The sequence below is a fragment of the Rhagoletis zephyria genome, unplaced genomic scaffold (assembly GCF_001687245.7).
Source record: "Rhagoletis zephyria isolate East Lansing unplaced genomic scaffold, Rhagoletis_zephyria_1.1 Rzeph_scaffold_04811, whole genome shotgun sequence".
Classification (NCBI taxonomy): domain Eukaryota; kingdom Metazoa; phylum Arthropoda; class Insecta; order Diptera; family Tephritidae; genus Rhagoletis; species Rhagoletis zephyria.
Genome location: NW_016161894.1, coordinates 9,053 through 26,450, shown reverse-complemented (window position 1 = coordinate 26,450; position 17,398 = coordinate 9,053). Strand labels below are relative to the sequence as shown.

Here is a 17,398-nt window from a genome sequence, read left to right as displayed (position 1 = left end):
CAGCCACTTTTTCACTTTAATTTTAGCAACCAATAACTGTTCTATTTTTTATACTTATGTATATATACATATGTGTGTATGACTGCATGCATGTTCATATTGATATATATATATTTATTAAAGCCTACTTAGTTTTATATTCAACGCTGCTTTTAACTAACAGATTTGACTTATTTATTTACAAACACTAACAAATTTGTATGTATTTATTTTTGTATTCATTCAATTGTTTATTCAATGATATCAGCTAATTAGCTTGGCCTTGAAGCTGGTTCAAAAAGCAAAGTCTACTCGTCCCTAAGTATTTTGACCTAAGATGGCAACCCTTTTTTTATTTAGTTCAGAGCTTGTATGTATAATACCCCATCAGCTTTCAAGGTTGCGCTAATTAGCTGAACACCTTTCTCTGTATACCCTTATAATTATGCTTTGGGTGCATAAATATTTTTTTCTTTAACATTTACGTCGATATGAATTCTACATTAACCCCTGCTTGTGTTTATGCTTAGCCTTAGTGCTTACACGTACATTCATATACATACATACATATTTTATTACTTATATGTATACGTATATATAGATTATTAATTCCTCTTTATTTCGCTATTTTCATGCCATCCACTGCAGAATGCCTTTTCCCCCGCTTTATTGTCTCCGTTCTGGCAATCATCTGCAAACGGTACTATCATCGCCGGCGCATATCGAATGTGGCGCAGCAAGAAAGAGTTTGCCATTGGAACAGGCGCATAACTGGAAGACACGATGTAAATGGTCACGACTTTGTGGCGCTCCCAATGAAGGTGGTTGTGCTGTACGCAAATTCGGCATGAGTATTTTGGAGGACTCCAAGCGCAGCTGCATGTACGAGGAACCACGAGTCGTAGAGAAGGGGGAAAGGAGAAAGATAATAGAAAACAATAAAATTAAAATAAATAGTTGAACTCTTGATAAGCTTCGAAGAGAGCCCCTCTGGTTTGAAAGCTATGACTAAAGTAATTTCTAATCTTTTTAATTTTAGCTGAAAATTAAGCTCTTCAACAAATTTAAAACTATTATATCTTAAACTTAATATATAAATAACATTGTCTAAATTTTTTTGGACGGAGTGGTTAAAATATTTTGTAACTTTGTATTTTATTAAATGGTCTTGACAATCGACCCGATTTTTGTAAAAAAGCTTGATTTTGAAGAAACATTACTTAGGTTATTTTTTTTAATATTAAAGTAACGGTATGTACTAATGTACAACATATGTATGTGTATCTGTGTTACTACTATATACTTACACTGCCATCCAGCGCACTCAGTCGTACATCCTTTAGCGCAGTCACTTCGATTGCTCCTGCACGCGATTGCAAATTTATATCCTTTGCTGCAGTCAGTTCCAGCTGACGTGTTGGAGATTCCAGTCTATAGCAAATTGAATAAAATGAGGTATTTGTAAAGGCCGAAAGAAATAAAAAAAAAATAAAAAAAAATTATGCACATTAGGATGCGTCACTTTCCATAGCGAAAAAGGTGTCAGAAAAAGTAAGCAAAAACGAAACTGACTTCAATTCCTATAAAAAATTTAAGAGTACCGCTAATTTCTTAATGATCCAATGATCGGATCTAAACCAAATTAGTATGAGATGCCCTCTGAAGTACCATATTTCCTTAAAAAATCGGTTAACGTGGTCCAAAGTTCTGCGATTAAAAATATTAAGATTTACGTGAGCTGAATTTTGAAAATAACTCTAAAAATCAAGGCTTTTATAAAAATAGTTTTAAAAACTATTTTTCAAAAAAAAAAAAAACACCAACACAACAACAAAAACACGAAAGAAGAGCTTAAGCTTGGAATTTCTGCGCAAAAATTTTGTCAACGGAATCAAAGTAATGTGATTTTCTGAGGTATTTTCAGATCGGTCAAGCTCAGGTAAATGTTATTGGTTTCCCGAAATGTTTTGATAAAAGTCTTAAAATATAGTTATTTCTATAATTTCGGCGAAAAAACCCCAACTTTTTGGTGAGACACCCTAATGTACATACATATATATATATGTGTGTATGTCTGGGACTAAAAATAAGAGTTATTGCCTTAATTAAAAAAGTTAACATGAAGGTTTCTATAGCACTACGATCTACACACAGTTTTCGTAAATCTGCAGCCCTGTGCACGTTTTCAAGCTCTCTGTGCTTGACGGTATATGAGAAAATTACGGACCGTTTGATTTCCTCTGTATAGGAATTTGAACTTCCGTCGCTAGTGAAAGGTCTAGAAGAGCGCAATGGTTACTTACGTTTTCATTATCTTCAACACCCTTGTGTTCTGGGACCCAATAGATATATCTGTGTCCTTTTTAAAGCAATATTTAATTTTGTTCCAAAATAATATCTAACGATTAACTAGCCAAAGGTGTGCTTCAAGACTCCTTGTTCCACCCGCTAACCTTTTTATTATCGATAAAAGACCCCTCTCCAATCACAGCTGTGAAAGCAAGCTATTTTACTGCGACAAAACGTTTTGAATCTAAGCTGGCCAGAGGTATAAATATTAAATATAAGCCAAGATTCACGGATGAGATGCGTATATACCCGACGAAAGCCTGGGGCTGATTCTCACCGTCTAGCTCTTTTCCCCGGAGATGAAATCCTCCACAAGGCAGTTGTTTTTTGGAGAGGAAATTCAAAATAAAGCTTCGCTGCAAAGCAACTTGCAACAATTCTATTTTGGAGGAATATGTACGTACAGGCATAGTACTTGCAGTAGTAAACGCAGCACCAAAAACCCCAGAAGGCATTGTGGTAGGCGTTTATGACCCCCTTGGGAATGTACCCGAGAATTTTTCAAGAGGGGTCTTTGATCTCAAGCCACCGTGCCACCGAAATGAGAGAATATTATTCCTTAGCGACAGTCAGGCGGCACCCAAGGTACTTCTATCATTTGAATACTAAGTCACAGGAGAGTTGAGGCAAATGAGGTAGCGGGTGGATTAGCTAGGGAAGCAGTAAACTCCACTCCACCGGTTCCGAAAAATACCCCGTGGTAGGTTTCAACACCATTAGGGAAGAGCTCAGAGAAGAAACAATAAGAATTAGAGAACAGAACTGGCGAAGCACCATTGGACTTCGCCAAGTCAAAAGCCTAATAGGGGCGTACAACCAGAAGAGATATGTACAGGCTTGCCACAACTTGCCCAAGGATAAACTGAAGATTTTTGTTTTAAAAATTTTCTCTCTACATAAAACAGTGTAGAATTTTATACAATATAGTCCCACTTCCCTTAGTTTGTTTACAGTTCATTTATATTTTTCGTCGCCATCAAAGTTACGAATGCCAACAATTCTGCTTGCATAAAGTTATGTGCTCAAATATTTTTCACATTTTATACACATTCCATTTGATAGCAAAAATACGAGTTATTGAATTGTTCAGCTGCTTCATTCAAGTCCTCAAAATGTATGTATGCTCAGCCACAGGCAAACCCATACATACCTAACTACACCTGTAAATCAGTGAGTGCCGCCTGTTGAAGACGCGTATTCAGCGTGACCAACGATCCAATATTTCCAGTCATTGAAATTCGCAACTGGCCCTCAATTTATTTTCCACACTCAAGCAAATACGTACATAGAATTTGCATGCAACCACCAGCCTGCATGTATCCACGAGGGTGCACGCATAGTGGTTAATGATGGCGCATGTGGATGCACGCTGAGCCTATTTGTCTGTCGCGCCTTAAGCGTTTTTCAATATAGTCAACACTTGGTGGGTGCACTGCCTTTGCTTGGACGTTCTCCAATGCATTTCTAGCAGGCTTCAGTGGCCTGTGTCATACGGCATACATATGTTTGCCGTCGTAATTCATGCACTGAAAAATCGTCCATCGCAAACAGTTGTGATTGTTCAAAGGACGCCCGTAATGCTGGCGCACATCTCCCATAGCTCACTTATGTATTTATCTGTATGGTTGTTCGTATATATTTGGTTGTTTATTTTTCCAAGGAATGACCCAATTTTCTTTCGTTTTCTCATTTACTTTAGTGAGAATTTTTCCCTAAAAACGTGAGTTGTGTTTTTCGATATTCTTGTTTATATGCAAGCACTCAGCGTTACAACTCTGACAACATCATGTAAGCTTTGGCAAGCGAAGGCGAAAACTTGTTCCAAAATACATCTTCGAAAATATATTTGACTGACTAATGATCGGACTCAAAATAATAAAATTCCTAGTAATCTAATCTAATCTACCAAGATATTATATCAAGTTGAAAATGTATGTTTATAACTTAATTTCGAAGAAAAGCCTCAAGAGTACAGCCTTGGCAAAATGATAATTCGTTAGGAGGCTTCTCAGATCCATTTACATGCTGAGGAGGGGATTCCTAAAGACCTGACATTTATATCATCTTCCATCTTGATTTCCTGGCTAGACCCAGTAGACATTTTAATGGAGTTTTTCCTCAATGTATAAGTTGTCAAAGAAGTGATGCTCCATAAATTCTTAGTGCTTTCTTCGCATTGGTAGTCAGTACCGTTAATTTTGCGCTAAAAAGCCGAACATTGTGGATTGTGAGATTTAGTTAACAGCGGGTTTTTCTTTCACCGAATGATTTGTGTTGATCTTCGGCATGTGGAATGCTTATCGAGTTAGTCGTTGCTGGCACTGAGAAGACTAGATTTGATGGAGTTCGGAAAAAAAGTAGGTTTCAAAGTCGCAGTCAAAGTCAACTTCCGTAATCTGATAATGGCAACTTCTTTGTTACACCCAGCCTCTATCCAGGAAGGAAGCACCACCGATTTTACGCTTGTACGAGTACATAGTGCGCATTTAATGCTGTCATTCTCCGCTCTGAGCGGACCGCTCATCGATAATCCCTTTCCAGGAAAGCTAAAAGGCCAGAATAACCCCCTAAACGTTATCTCTTTTAATAATGTAAGGTTTGCGCCATTGAGTTATGAAGTTCGAAATTTATCTATCTTATAGCGTAGACAGACGGAAGGGTAACCCGGATTAACAGCTGATTGTTGCTATCACAATTGCACCCTGAAAGACGGCAATACTGCGGATTAATCGTAAGTGTTGTCATCAAAAATGCCCCTGATCCGTATTCATTTTGAGGATTAGCTGCAGGACTTAATTCAAATCAACTGCAGCTAATTCCCGAAATACTTCCAAATTGACGAGTTGATCCAAATCAACGCTGGCGTCTGTTTATGCTTTTTATCGCTTCGTCAACTAGTGTTGCAGAGATCCGAGGAACCGGATCCGGATAACCGGGTACTTTAATAAACCGAGGACCCGGACCGCCTTACAAGAACCGAAAAACGGGTATAATTCCAACGATTCCAGAAAAACTGAAGAACGATTTTAAGAGGCGCAGAAAACTGAAATGCCCTTAGAGAAAAAATAATAAAAAAAACCGAAAAAAAATTTAAATGAATCTACAGAACCGAAAATCGGCCCCGAAAGATGCAAAAATGGTTTCAAAAGAACGTACGGATAATCTACAAATCTCTGCTTTATGCAGCCGTTCGCAGCAGCCGTAAACTTTCTGTTCGATAGTTCATTGTGTAGTCTGTATTCGAATGATAACAAAGTGCATGTTTGTAGTGGACGATACGAATGTTTAGAGTAAATTATTTTATTTCGTAAATGTAAAACTCTTGAGCCGGTAAAAAATAAAAACTGTTTATAATCTTTTTTGAGCTACTTTTGTAGGGTTTATTTCCGTTACCACTTTTCTGAGAATCACACAAACTACCCGGCTCGCTTTGTAACCGGACTCGACCGAACCAGTTCTTTAAATCCTCGGAACCGCACGTCACTATCGTGTACTGAACTAACCCATTTGTGTTGGAAGCCTCTTTGACCGTTCCTTTTTCCTTTTTTTTCTTTCAATATACTATGCCCACGTACAACTAGGCTTAGACCTTCAGTAACAATTATTGTCTTCACCAAAATCTGGAATATGACAACCTCACAAGAACACATTCGTTTACACATATTTACTGCACAAAATACAATTTTTAAGAATTTAACTAAACCCTCAAAAAACTTAAAAATCTTACCAGTTGCAGCTACATTCCCTGATCGATTATTTTCTTTTTTAATTTCTCAAAGTTTCCCCCTGCTCCGCATACTCACCTCAGCTCGCGCGCCGGTTCGGCGCGTATATGTGGCGTTTGTATGGATTCCCGAAATATGGCGCCACCTTCACCGTCAATTCGCAACGCGTGTGCACCGATTGTGACTTCATTTTGATTTACAGAAAATAAATTTCGTCCATTGGTATCATTGATGCGAATTTCCTTCGCTATGCACTCGAGCTTATCGTGCCCAAGAAATAAATGATTCTCCAGCATGCCATTCGCGTCACGTGTATTGATTGAAAAATTACGTGATGATTCTGTTGATGATATTTGGTTGCCGCAAGGTGAGGCGCGCAGCGAATTTGGTAACCACAGCAGCAGCAGCAGCAGCAACGGTCGGAGTTGTCGCGACAAATCCCATTTGGATTGTAGGTGTGGGGGAATATGTTGTCGATGTTTGACGTTTGGTGCCGTATAGTTTTTGTTTGTTTTTGATTAGTTGTTGTTTGATCGGCGATTCGATGTTCGTTCGTTGATTTTGGTTTCAGTTTCAGTTTCAGTAGTCAATGTGAATTACGGCGTAGATGATGACATCCATCCGGGTGCACCGAAAATATATAAATATGAATAAGATTTCTAAGTTTAGATAGTGCGAACAGCAAATATACAAATGTCAACTAAATTTGTGTAATATAAATAGCAATAAATAAAAGGCGAGTGGATGCACGTACGCATTGCGACCCAAAACCACCAAATAACAAATGTTATACTATCAGGCTGAATGCCAATCTGTTCTCCGCACAATGCCAGAAATATACTCCTCTTAAAAAAAAAAATAAAATTGCGCAAAATAAGTATGATATCTACTTTCTTACAAATAAGCGTGCAGACCAGACCGCAAGATTAGTGTGACATGATAGCGGAAACGGAAATAAAATTTTTGCTCGCACGTTTCAGCGCAACTCACGGCCACGGAGCCAGTCAACCGAAGGCGTCGACGACTTTGCTAGCGCACAGAGCGTACGAAATTTACTTCACCTTTTTGCTACTACTAACTACGAACACAACTGCCCGACTAGCGAACGTGTAGTAAAACGATGTAGAAATGTACTACGGCACGCTGTCAAGCCACTCAGCTGAAATTGCCGCCCCCCCACCCATTTCATCTGTCCATTTTATCTGCGTTGAGGTTCCACCGTTTGGTTTACCGCCGTCGACTTTTCATACCTTAACGTTGTCATTAGGTAAAAATCCCATCTGTCTTTCTCTACTATTATCTGTAATTGTGCATCGCAGTCATTGCGTAGACACACTCACATACATATCTACATACATCTTTAGTGGTGACACACATAGCAGAAAATACATATTTAGTTGTTAGAAAATTTATTCGTGCGTTGCGGTCGACAGCACCGTCTTTCTTCTTCCTCGCATACATACACACATAAGTATGTACATACATATTTTAATCTTTGCATTGCGTTGAGTGCAAAAAGATTTATTTCTTGGTAAGTTATAAAATTTTTCTTGCACTATCACAATTTCCTATTTTTTGCGCTTTTTGTAATTTTTTTCATGGTCATGTTTTCGTACAAATGAAATATTCCGCTTCTGGTGGGGGGTTACTTTTTTAATTTAAAATATTCGTCCATTTGGTGTGGTTGTAGGTGTTCCGATCCAAAAATTGATACAGTGGTCAAAAAATTATAGCCGAACCACTTTTTGCCAAGTTTTAACGTATTATTTTTGTTGTTATTGAATTTTTGTTATTTTTTGTTTATAAAAATGTAGTTCATTCTTTAACATAACCCGCGCAAATACAAGTTTCAAAAATTGTGCAATATTAAAAAAAAATTCAACAAACTTTCGAACCTTTTTAAAAATTCTAAAAAATTAATCGTAATTTGTATCCATTCGAAACTTGTACTTTATTCAACTAGAATTCAATGGGCTACAAAACTGCATACTCATAATTTAATTAAAAATTTTAACGAAAATTTTTTGATTTTTTGTTTTTAAATTGCATAAATTTGTAAGGCAGTGTCACTCGATTTGTACAGATTGTACATTTTTTATATTGGACTATTGGTAAAAAAAAAAAAAAATGGTAAAATTTTTTTTTGTATTCAAAAGATTGGTACAATACAGCGATGTTATATTGAAAAATTTCAACAAATAAATTAATAAATAATTAATTAATTAATTAATAAGAAAAATATTTTGGGTTTTCACACAATTGGGATACGATTTGCACCAAATTTTGGCAAATACCCAATCGTGTGACACTTCCTTTAAACTTTTATTTATACGGATGTTTTTAAATAATAAACTATAAAAAACTAACCAAAATTAAATAAAAGCAAAGACAACATTTCAAGACTTGTGAAAATTTGAATTTGGTGCGGCTATAATTTGTTCGACTACTGTACATAAGTTGACTATGATTACTCGGCCGTGCTATCATGGTAGCACAATGCCACTAAGCGCATTTTAAAATTTTCAGGCAATAGCCTCATGCAATTATCGATTATATTTTTTGCTGTTTGTGTGATATATTTTATTTTTATCAGTATGTTTGTTTTAATCAAAATACGTTAAAATAAAAGTGAAACTAAAAAAAAATTGTTGCCCGAACCTCCGCCCAAAAAAAATTCTGGCCATGGCCCTGCTCCCAACTATCAACGATATGGACCTACGGTATTCAGCTGTGGGGAACCGCAGCAAACTCAAATATTGAGATACTACAAATATTACAATCGAACACTCGTAGAATGATTGTTAACGCAGCTTAATTAAAATTGCCACTATCAAGGAAGAAATTAAGAAATTTGCTACATCTTATAACTAGACACCATCGATTTACCACATTGTAATGAGTTATCGAAATTAGTCGATATAGAGCTATCAAAATTAATCGAATTATCGTAATTTATAGAGGTAGACATTCGAAGTTTATCGATTTATGTCGATATACATTTTAGAGTTATCGAAATGGATCAAGCCCTCGAAATGCGCAGTTATCGAGATTTATCGAAATTTATCGAAATTGGTCGAGTTATCGAATTTTGTTGGGTTATCGGGATTTAATGTTTTTGAATTTCATTGAACTATCGATATGTATCAAATGATCGAAAAAGCTCTCCAAAGGTCTTAAAAAACCCAAAAAACGGTCGTTTTTCAACAGTAACTGGCACACTTAGTATGTCTTAAATCTAAAGAAATAACTCCACAAAAAACTAGCCGTCAGGTGATGCGGGGGTCGAGTTTTCTTTATTAACCACTAATAAAAGCTTGCCTTAAAAAAGTTTTAAATTACTTGCTAACTATTTAAAATTGAAAGTTTCTAAAGTTTTAAGAGTGCATAATAAGTATGTACGTATGTACATATGTACATATGTGTCATATATTACTCGATGACTTGATAGAATGAATAATACAAAGCAAATAAATCAAGCGATGACAAACAATTAAGGCCACAGAAAACTTCCCACATAGGTGCTGCTATAAGTCTGTATGTATGTATGTACGTTTTTCATGAATGCAATTATTACCTAGTAACAAAATTCTATTTAAAGCATCGTAATCAAATGAATATGTTTTGGCAATAGGCATTTAGCAGCATAGTCTCAACATTTGGAAATTTATGCAAAATGAATATTAATAGCGACATCACCATAATAAATTACGTGCGTAAATATCTTATCTTGCCGTGACGTTATCAGACAAACATTACCCGACTAAATGTTTACAAATATGTATGCAGATTTATTCATATGCATACTTACATACATATGTACACACATATGTATATGTTTACATACATATTTGTGCGATTATTTGTCATGCTGGCGGCATACAAATTGCTGCAAATCACAAGCAAACGCAAATTTGCATATCATCCACATACAAATAAGTGCTCACACACACATTTGTACATACAGTTGCGGAGCCAAGAGGGTGATGTATCTCTCCTTCGTCAATCAACTACTATTATTTACTCTTGAGTTTATCCTTTTAATTTATAACTTTCTTTATTAATTAATGACGAAATACATTTTTATTAATATTTAGGATCATCAGTTATGGGATTATGCATGCTTTGGTAAAAAATTTTCCAAGAGAAAATAATGCTGGAAAACAGACCATTGCACCACGATTATGTAAGTCACTGACTCAAATGATAGCCATCTCGTATGTCACAATGTCGTAATAGTTTATGAACTGGTGGTAGGACGTTCTTCACCCAAATTCTGAAATAGGGATTTCTTGAAAATTTTGCTGAGATAGAGCGTTTTTGAACTGGCTGCCGAGATTGATCGATCTTCTACTCAGCAGTCGATGTATTACTGCATAATGCCATTTGTTGGCCGCCGATTTGAAAGCGCCCTATCTCAACAAATGGCTGAAGAAGGCCTTATCTGAGAATTGGGCTGCAAGTTGCGACTTTAATCGCACAACGGCAACACTGTTGTGGGTATCAGACCCAAGTCATACCGCAATTTTCGCGACCTGAAATTGCTGAGACAAAATTCTACTACCTTCCCCCTCCCGCCCTCAAAAAGCCGAATTTAGACGGTCTGAAAATAGTAGTGCTAGCAGGCTTATTAATTTAATTTTAATTAAGATTATAGCTCAAAATTGTTTATCATCGCCCCATTCCCGCAATCCTGGCTACGCCACTGTGCACATGCATATATATATAAATATGTATGTACAGATACGTATATACAGACACCATTTATGTGATTATTGGTACATTTATCACCCTGTAGCACATTGCTTGCTTTATCGCCTGTACTCACCTATCGCAATTGGTTGCCCGTGCCTAGAGCGTATTGTCGATGCGCGCAGCATGTCCATTATGAGCGCTTGACCGGAGAGTTGTATGCCGCCTGGCACTATCTTCAGGTGCCCCATGCCATCCTGCAATGATGATAAGACAAAAACCATTGAAGGTCAATTAACAACAATTGAGCTGGGTAATGAGGCGTATGCCATATATGTATGTATGTATGTATGTACGTATGTATGTAGTTATCTAAAATAGGTATAAAGTGACTGAGGTGACCGCGGCGTATGAGTGATGTCAACTGGTCGATTCTACTGCCATGAAAAGTTGCAAGCCTCGACCTGCTGACAACAAACAAACCACTGCACTGTATAGTAAGTGAATTTTGGTTGTTGTAAAATGTACAAAATATATGTATGTATACATTTGTATACTTGTGTGCCACACTCACCGTCGTAAATTCCATCACCTTCAGTATCCACAGCGTCAACACCAAATTGGTGATGATGAGCAGCATCAGCAGTACGAGCAGTCCATAAAGGCATTTCTTACGCCAACCCACCAACTCCAAATGCGCACCCAGGCTATCCATGAAATCGTTGTTACCTTTGTATAGTGTGTTGTTGTTATTATTATTGCTGTGATTGCTGCTATTGCCACTCGCACTCGCACTTGCACTGCCACTGCCAGTAACAGCAGCACCTTTGGGCATTCTCTTTGGCAGCGCTTGTTGTTGTAGTGTTTTCTCTTGTTGTTGTTGTTGATATTGACGTTGTGCCTGCTTCACCTTGATTGTGGCACGTTGTCGCTTGTCGTGTCCGTTCTGTTGTGAATTTGCAACCACCACCACTGGCGAAGCTTTGCTTGTGTGGCTGCCCACTAAATCGACACTGTCAGCGGCATAAGCAGCACGCGGCGTTGTTGTTGTTGTGGCAACTCGTGGCAAAGTGCGATTGCGTGGCGAGCGTGTGGTTGCTGTACTACTTTCAATGTGTCTAACAGCAGCACCAGCATCGCCAACACTGCTAGCACCTGTGGCAAGTCCTAGAATGCTGTCAGCAATCTTTGTTTTTGCTTTTTGCGTTTCTTTTGTTATTGTTGTTGTTGTTGTCGTCGGACCGCCACCATTCACCAAAATCGATGTGCTCACCGTAGCTGCATGTTGCAAGTTATCGCCGCCAATGCTGTTACGGGAAGGTGATTTTGAATCTCGTTGTTTTTGTTGTTGCTGTTGTTCTGTATGTAGCGAATTATTAATTAATGTTGCTACTACTGTTTGACTGCTGAAACAGTTATTGTTGTTATGGCGCAGTTGGTATTCAATTTGTTGATGTTGCAACTGCTGTTGTTGGTGCTTTTTACGCTTAAACGTTGCAGTTGGCGATGTAAACTGAAATGTCGCCGCTGTCTCGAGTTGAAGATCGCCTGCAGCTGAGTCTCGCTGTTGTTTTTGTATCAAATCTGGTGATTGCTGTGAAAGAATGTTGTCGCACACTTTAGTATTGTTGTTAGCTGATATAGCAGCTGTGGTTGGTGGCATAAAACCATTTTCTTTGCTGCGCTTTGGTGAAGTTGGAAAATGATGAGCGAAATGTAGCGCGTGTGGCAGGTTAATGTTGCAAGTTCGTGATGTGATGCGAAATGTATTAAAGTTAGTTTATTTTCATGAGGCGCAATGACATTGAGTAGTTATGCCGGTGTTTTGGTGGTTATATTAGGCGTTTGGCCGATGAAAGTGATTAGGTGACCGCAAAAGGTCCGCAAATGGAGGAAATGAGAGCAAAAGGTGTAAATTAAATGACTGCCTTGAACAAATACAAATTAATGTAAAGCAAAATTTGTAAAGGATTTAACAGATGATTGTGGGTAATATACTTCCGGAAGGTGTTTTTTTTGTTTATATCTGACTCTTTTGACCATATGATAATCGTATTAATTGTCTTTATATATCCAAGGTTAAAAGTTTTACATTAGGGGTATTCTCTGAGTCTTGCAAAGCCCTTGCATGGTGCACAGATTGCACGGATTGCACGGTAAAAACCGGTTTTCTTATGGGACAGCTTTCCAAACCGTGCAATCCGTGCACCGTGCAAGGGCTTTGCAAGACTCAGAGAATACCCCTATTATATATTAGATGGAAGTAAAAGAATTAGTGAGTCAACATCTAAGTATTAGGCCGCTTTGGTGTAATGGTTAGCAGTGCCCGCTACCTGGGTTCAAGCCATAGCCCCGACTAACATCAAAAAAAAGGAAAAGAAAAAGATTTTCTAATAGCGGTCGCGCTTCGGCAGACAATGGCAAACCTCCGAGTATATTTCTGCCAAGAAAATCAGCTTCTAATAATAATGCAATCGCCGTTCGAAGTTGGCGTAAAACTGCTGATCTCTACTCTTCGTGTGACAACATCAAGCCGCATGCCACAAATCGGAGGAGAAGCTCGGTCAAACACTAACATATTTTGTAAGCGCCAATCCATTATTATTATTATTATCTAAACTCTTACGCTCCTGTAAAAGTGAATATACTTGTTAACGTACACAAAATTTTATATATACAGAAGACAGATTATCTCTCGGGAAGATTCCAGTTTCTTCACTCTTCGAGCTTTTAACTAAAAATGCATATTAAACATCGCACCCTTTACGCTGGACGTCAATTTCTGGTATTTTCTATACGTCTTTGGAACTGTCTCTCTATTAGATTAAGACAAATAAAAAATGCACTGCTTTTCAAAAATCATTGTGTGTGGAGAAAATTTCTACAAATCCGTAAAATTTTATTCATGTAACTGTACGTAATTTTAATTTCTATAAACGATTTGTATCTTACTTATTTTAACTTTTTAATAAATAATAAAAACATCTTATGAATTTAAATTTAATCAGCCTATGTATTACAAGCAATGTGGCTAGCCCTGTAATATAATTGTAAAATTATTGTGATAGATTAAACCAATAAATAATTGAATTGAATTGAGTAGAAATTCTATTGAAAAAAATTAAATCACAATTGATTAAGGAATTAGAAAAAGTTAGAAATAAAAAAATATATAAACAAGCTTTCTAAATATCGCACACCGCCTTCAAAAAAAAGGTATAACTCAAAAATCATATCCGGAAATACAATTGCCTGTAGATTGCACAGATTCAATGAAATTGATACAAAAACCAAAAACCGGCGTTCTTGAAAAGTTTTTTGAGATAGGGCGTTTTCGAACTGGCTGCCGAGATAGGTCGATCTTCCACTCAGCAGTCTATATATAATTGGTTAAATATTTCAAATAGGTACACGTGGATTAGTTTTTAAAAATTTGACAATTAAATAAATGAAATTTGAAATATTTTAAACAATTTTTTTATTCGCTAACTTTAAATAAAATAAAAAAAACAGATATCAATTAATTGTACAATAGCTTAAATGTCGGGTTATGCAATGAATACTCGCATTTGCCCACCAAGCACATACATTAAAAATTTTATGTCAAATAACAATTTTAATTAAGTAATTATACTAAATTGTTGTTAGTCTCTTAATATAGCAACATGTATTCGAACTTGTGTACATTTTTTGCTTTCAACAGCCACAAATGTTAATATTTCCTTGCCAGACACACTTTCGTCTATAAAATTGAGGCGAGGCATACTTGCGGCATTTTGATGGCTATTTTTATGGTTTTTGGCAACTTAACTTGGCGCTTAGTGAGCAATTTAAATTTAATTTTGTATTGAAAAAATGTAACGAATTATTTCAGAGAAATATTAGATACATTCTTCTAAAGTATATTAACTCAGAATTTACTATTTTTTACAAGATTTTATTTAACTTGCTCTGTATGTATGTATGTATGTTTGTTAGGAGCAAATGTTGCAATAAATTTTTGACTAACTTCCCGATGATCTAGAGATTTGAAACTTCACATTCGGCTCAGAACCCGATGTCTATGCAATACAAAAGATGAGCTAATACCCGCAGGAGTCGAAATATTTGGAAAACCCGTATTTATAGTCCGATTTGGTTCATATTTGAAAAGCTTGCTTTAAAAATACTCGTTTTTACTGTTAACTTATTTAGAATGTATTGTAAAAAAAACTATTTATGAAAACTTGATAATCGTATACACAAGATGGACTTTTCTATAGTTCTTTCTTTAGTTTGGGGATAAATTATTGGAACTACTGTATATAAAAGCTACTAACAATAGATAAGCAGATTTGTAAGTTGAAAAATGTTGAATCATTTAGATTTTACCGGTACTAGCAAAGTTTGCCTCGAACCGATTTATTTAGCAGCACAAAAATAATTTTTTACAAGGATAGCAATTGAACCGCTGGATGCGTTTTCTCAAACAGAGATCAGACTAATAGCCACCACCAAGAGCTTAACTGCAGTTAAGAGCTCAGGTAAATTCAAAGAACTTTAATATTGGGTGATCAGAAAACTTTATTTATTACTTTTTGCTTTCTTGCCTTTGATTGCTTGTACTTAATATGAGCAATTATGTACCTCCTTCGAGTTATAATCTCCTTATTCCTTAACTGCAGTTAAGGCTTGGTGGAAATGAACTCTAAACTTGAAAAACATATTTTTGTAAATGTGCTTAATAAACATTATTATTTCATGTTGTTGCAATATTTAAATAAGGCTTTGATTACTAAAAAAAGGTCAAGAGTTATAAAATTATTAATTGAGAGGATATGATGAGTTTGATGACAAAGTTATGTGATCGGAAGAGCTCTTCACTTTCCCCCTGAATTGACTCTAATAAACACTATCTTAACTAGGGTAACTAGTGTAAGCATTGCATTTTAACAAATGGCGTTTCCTTGACACCTTATGCGTGTAATTAGTTGCAAAAAATAAAAATTAGATTTCATTACAAAATATTTACTTACCGAATATTTGCCTCTTGAGATGCTACCGAGTGACTAATCAATAGCGCCGCATCGATGTCTTCTTGCACTTCGTATGTGTGCGTGGGTGAGGTAGACATTAAATGGCAGCCATTTACCCTGGGAGTATTCAGCTGTAATTGGAAAAATAAAAAAAATTATATCAAAAAAGATCCTTAGTGCAAGGACAAAATATAAAGTTATAAAGTTAAATATTGTAATAGAACTTTTATGGTGGCAGGCAAATGCCAATTAAATTAAAAATGTTGCAAATCACTAGTATTAAACGTTAGACTGAGACCTATCTGTTTTTTTTTTTATTAATTTATCTACTTAGAAAATTTTCTCTAGCTTTTTCTCTTCTACCTGGTATATTTTAATAAAATATTTTAAGTTGAGTAAAGCCTTTCGCTCAGGTGTGTAGGTCGCCTCAGTTTATGTGTTTAGTAAACCGGTATAGTATGTGCATCAGGGTGGTCCAAAAATGCATGTGAAAAAGTAAAGTCGGAATTTTTATGCTCTCACCCCCTAGGATTCTTCTATACCAAAAAATAGACCCTTATTTTTTATTTTTAAATTAAAAATTAGGGGCATACTTTTTGTTATAAAACAATGTTAGGGGTGAGAGCATTCAAATTCCGACTTTACTATTTCTGGACCACCCTAATGTACATACATATCCCTGTAAATCGACTTCTTCTTATACAGAGCTGTTTTTTGACTAGAATGTATTCGATAGTATCCCACTTCGAGGGTATTTGTTTATTTAAACATATGAGTTAAAGAATTAGTAATTTTGTTAGTCTCAGAAGAATTTTGATTCCAAAAGCCTTCTAAAACCTTTCATCAAGTACAGCCACATTAGCAATTAACTTGCCTTCATTCACTTTCCATAATCAGCCCTTCATAGTAAAATGTAGCGATAATTTAATTTTGCCTTGAATTGCAGTAAATACGAAAACAAAAAAAAAAAAAAACTTTTTCATTTATCCATTTGAAAATAATCCATTTCAGCAAAGTTGATTGGCCAATTTTTTTTTCATAATCAGTTATTAGCTTTATAACTCAGTAAATAAATGTGTACATATATATGTTAGTTACTATATTGATTTAAATCAATATTCGTGGAAAATAACTTTTAACCACAAAATGGTTTTTGTGCTTTTACTATTCATCCTTTCAGCTTTTTATAAAAACTACTAAATGAGCCGCAAAATTTACGACTGTTTGGCCTAGAAATTAGCGCTTTTACGATAAATGCCTATAATCATTTTGCATTTTACAGTCAAACGATTTTCAAACAATAATTTAAATTCACAGATTTTAATTGAGTGTAACTTTGTATTCATCAATAAGGTAATGAAAAAAATTGTGTAAATATGTAGTAACTACAAAATCGTATGCATACGTCCCAACCAGGAGCGTGAAAATATTATTTGCAAATAAATGAATGCTGCATGCAACAGCGTGTAATAATTGAAAATTGTACATTTGTATTTTTCTTGCATATTTTCTTAACGAATTGTCTGTTTTGCTTTCAGATGAGTTTTGTACCTATATACAAACATACTATATAATATATTGCAAATATTAGGATGCCCGCGAAAAAAATGCTGACTTCCAAAGCAAATAATAAAATTGTAT

At 35.8% G+C, this 17,398-nt stretch overlaps 1 protein-coding gene across 1 annotated transcript; it reads right to left on the bottom strand.

The window, feature by feature from the left end:
- Positions 1–595: 595 nt before the first annotated feature.
- LOC108371235 (uncharacterized) lies at positions 596–15,888 on the bottom strand (the record flags this gene model as incomplete). Its single annotated transcript, XM_017626742.1, has 6 exons — positions 596–855; positions 1,287–1,410; positions 6,132–6,393; positions 10,879–10,999; positions 11,317–12,421; positions 15,758–15,888. Coding segments are annotated over 6 exons (1,932 nt in total), but the record flags the coding sequence as incomplete, so codon positions are not given.
- Positions 15,889–17,398: the final 1,510 nt, after the last annotated feature.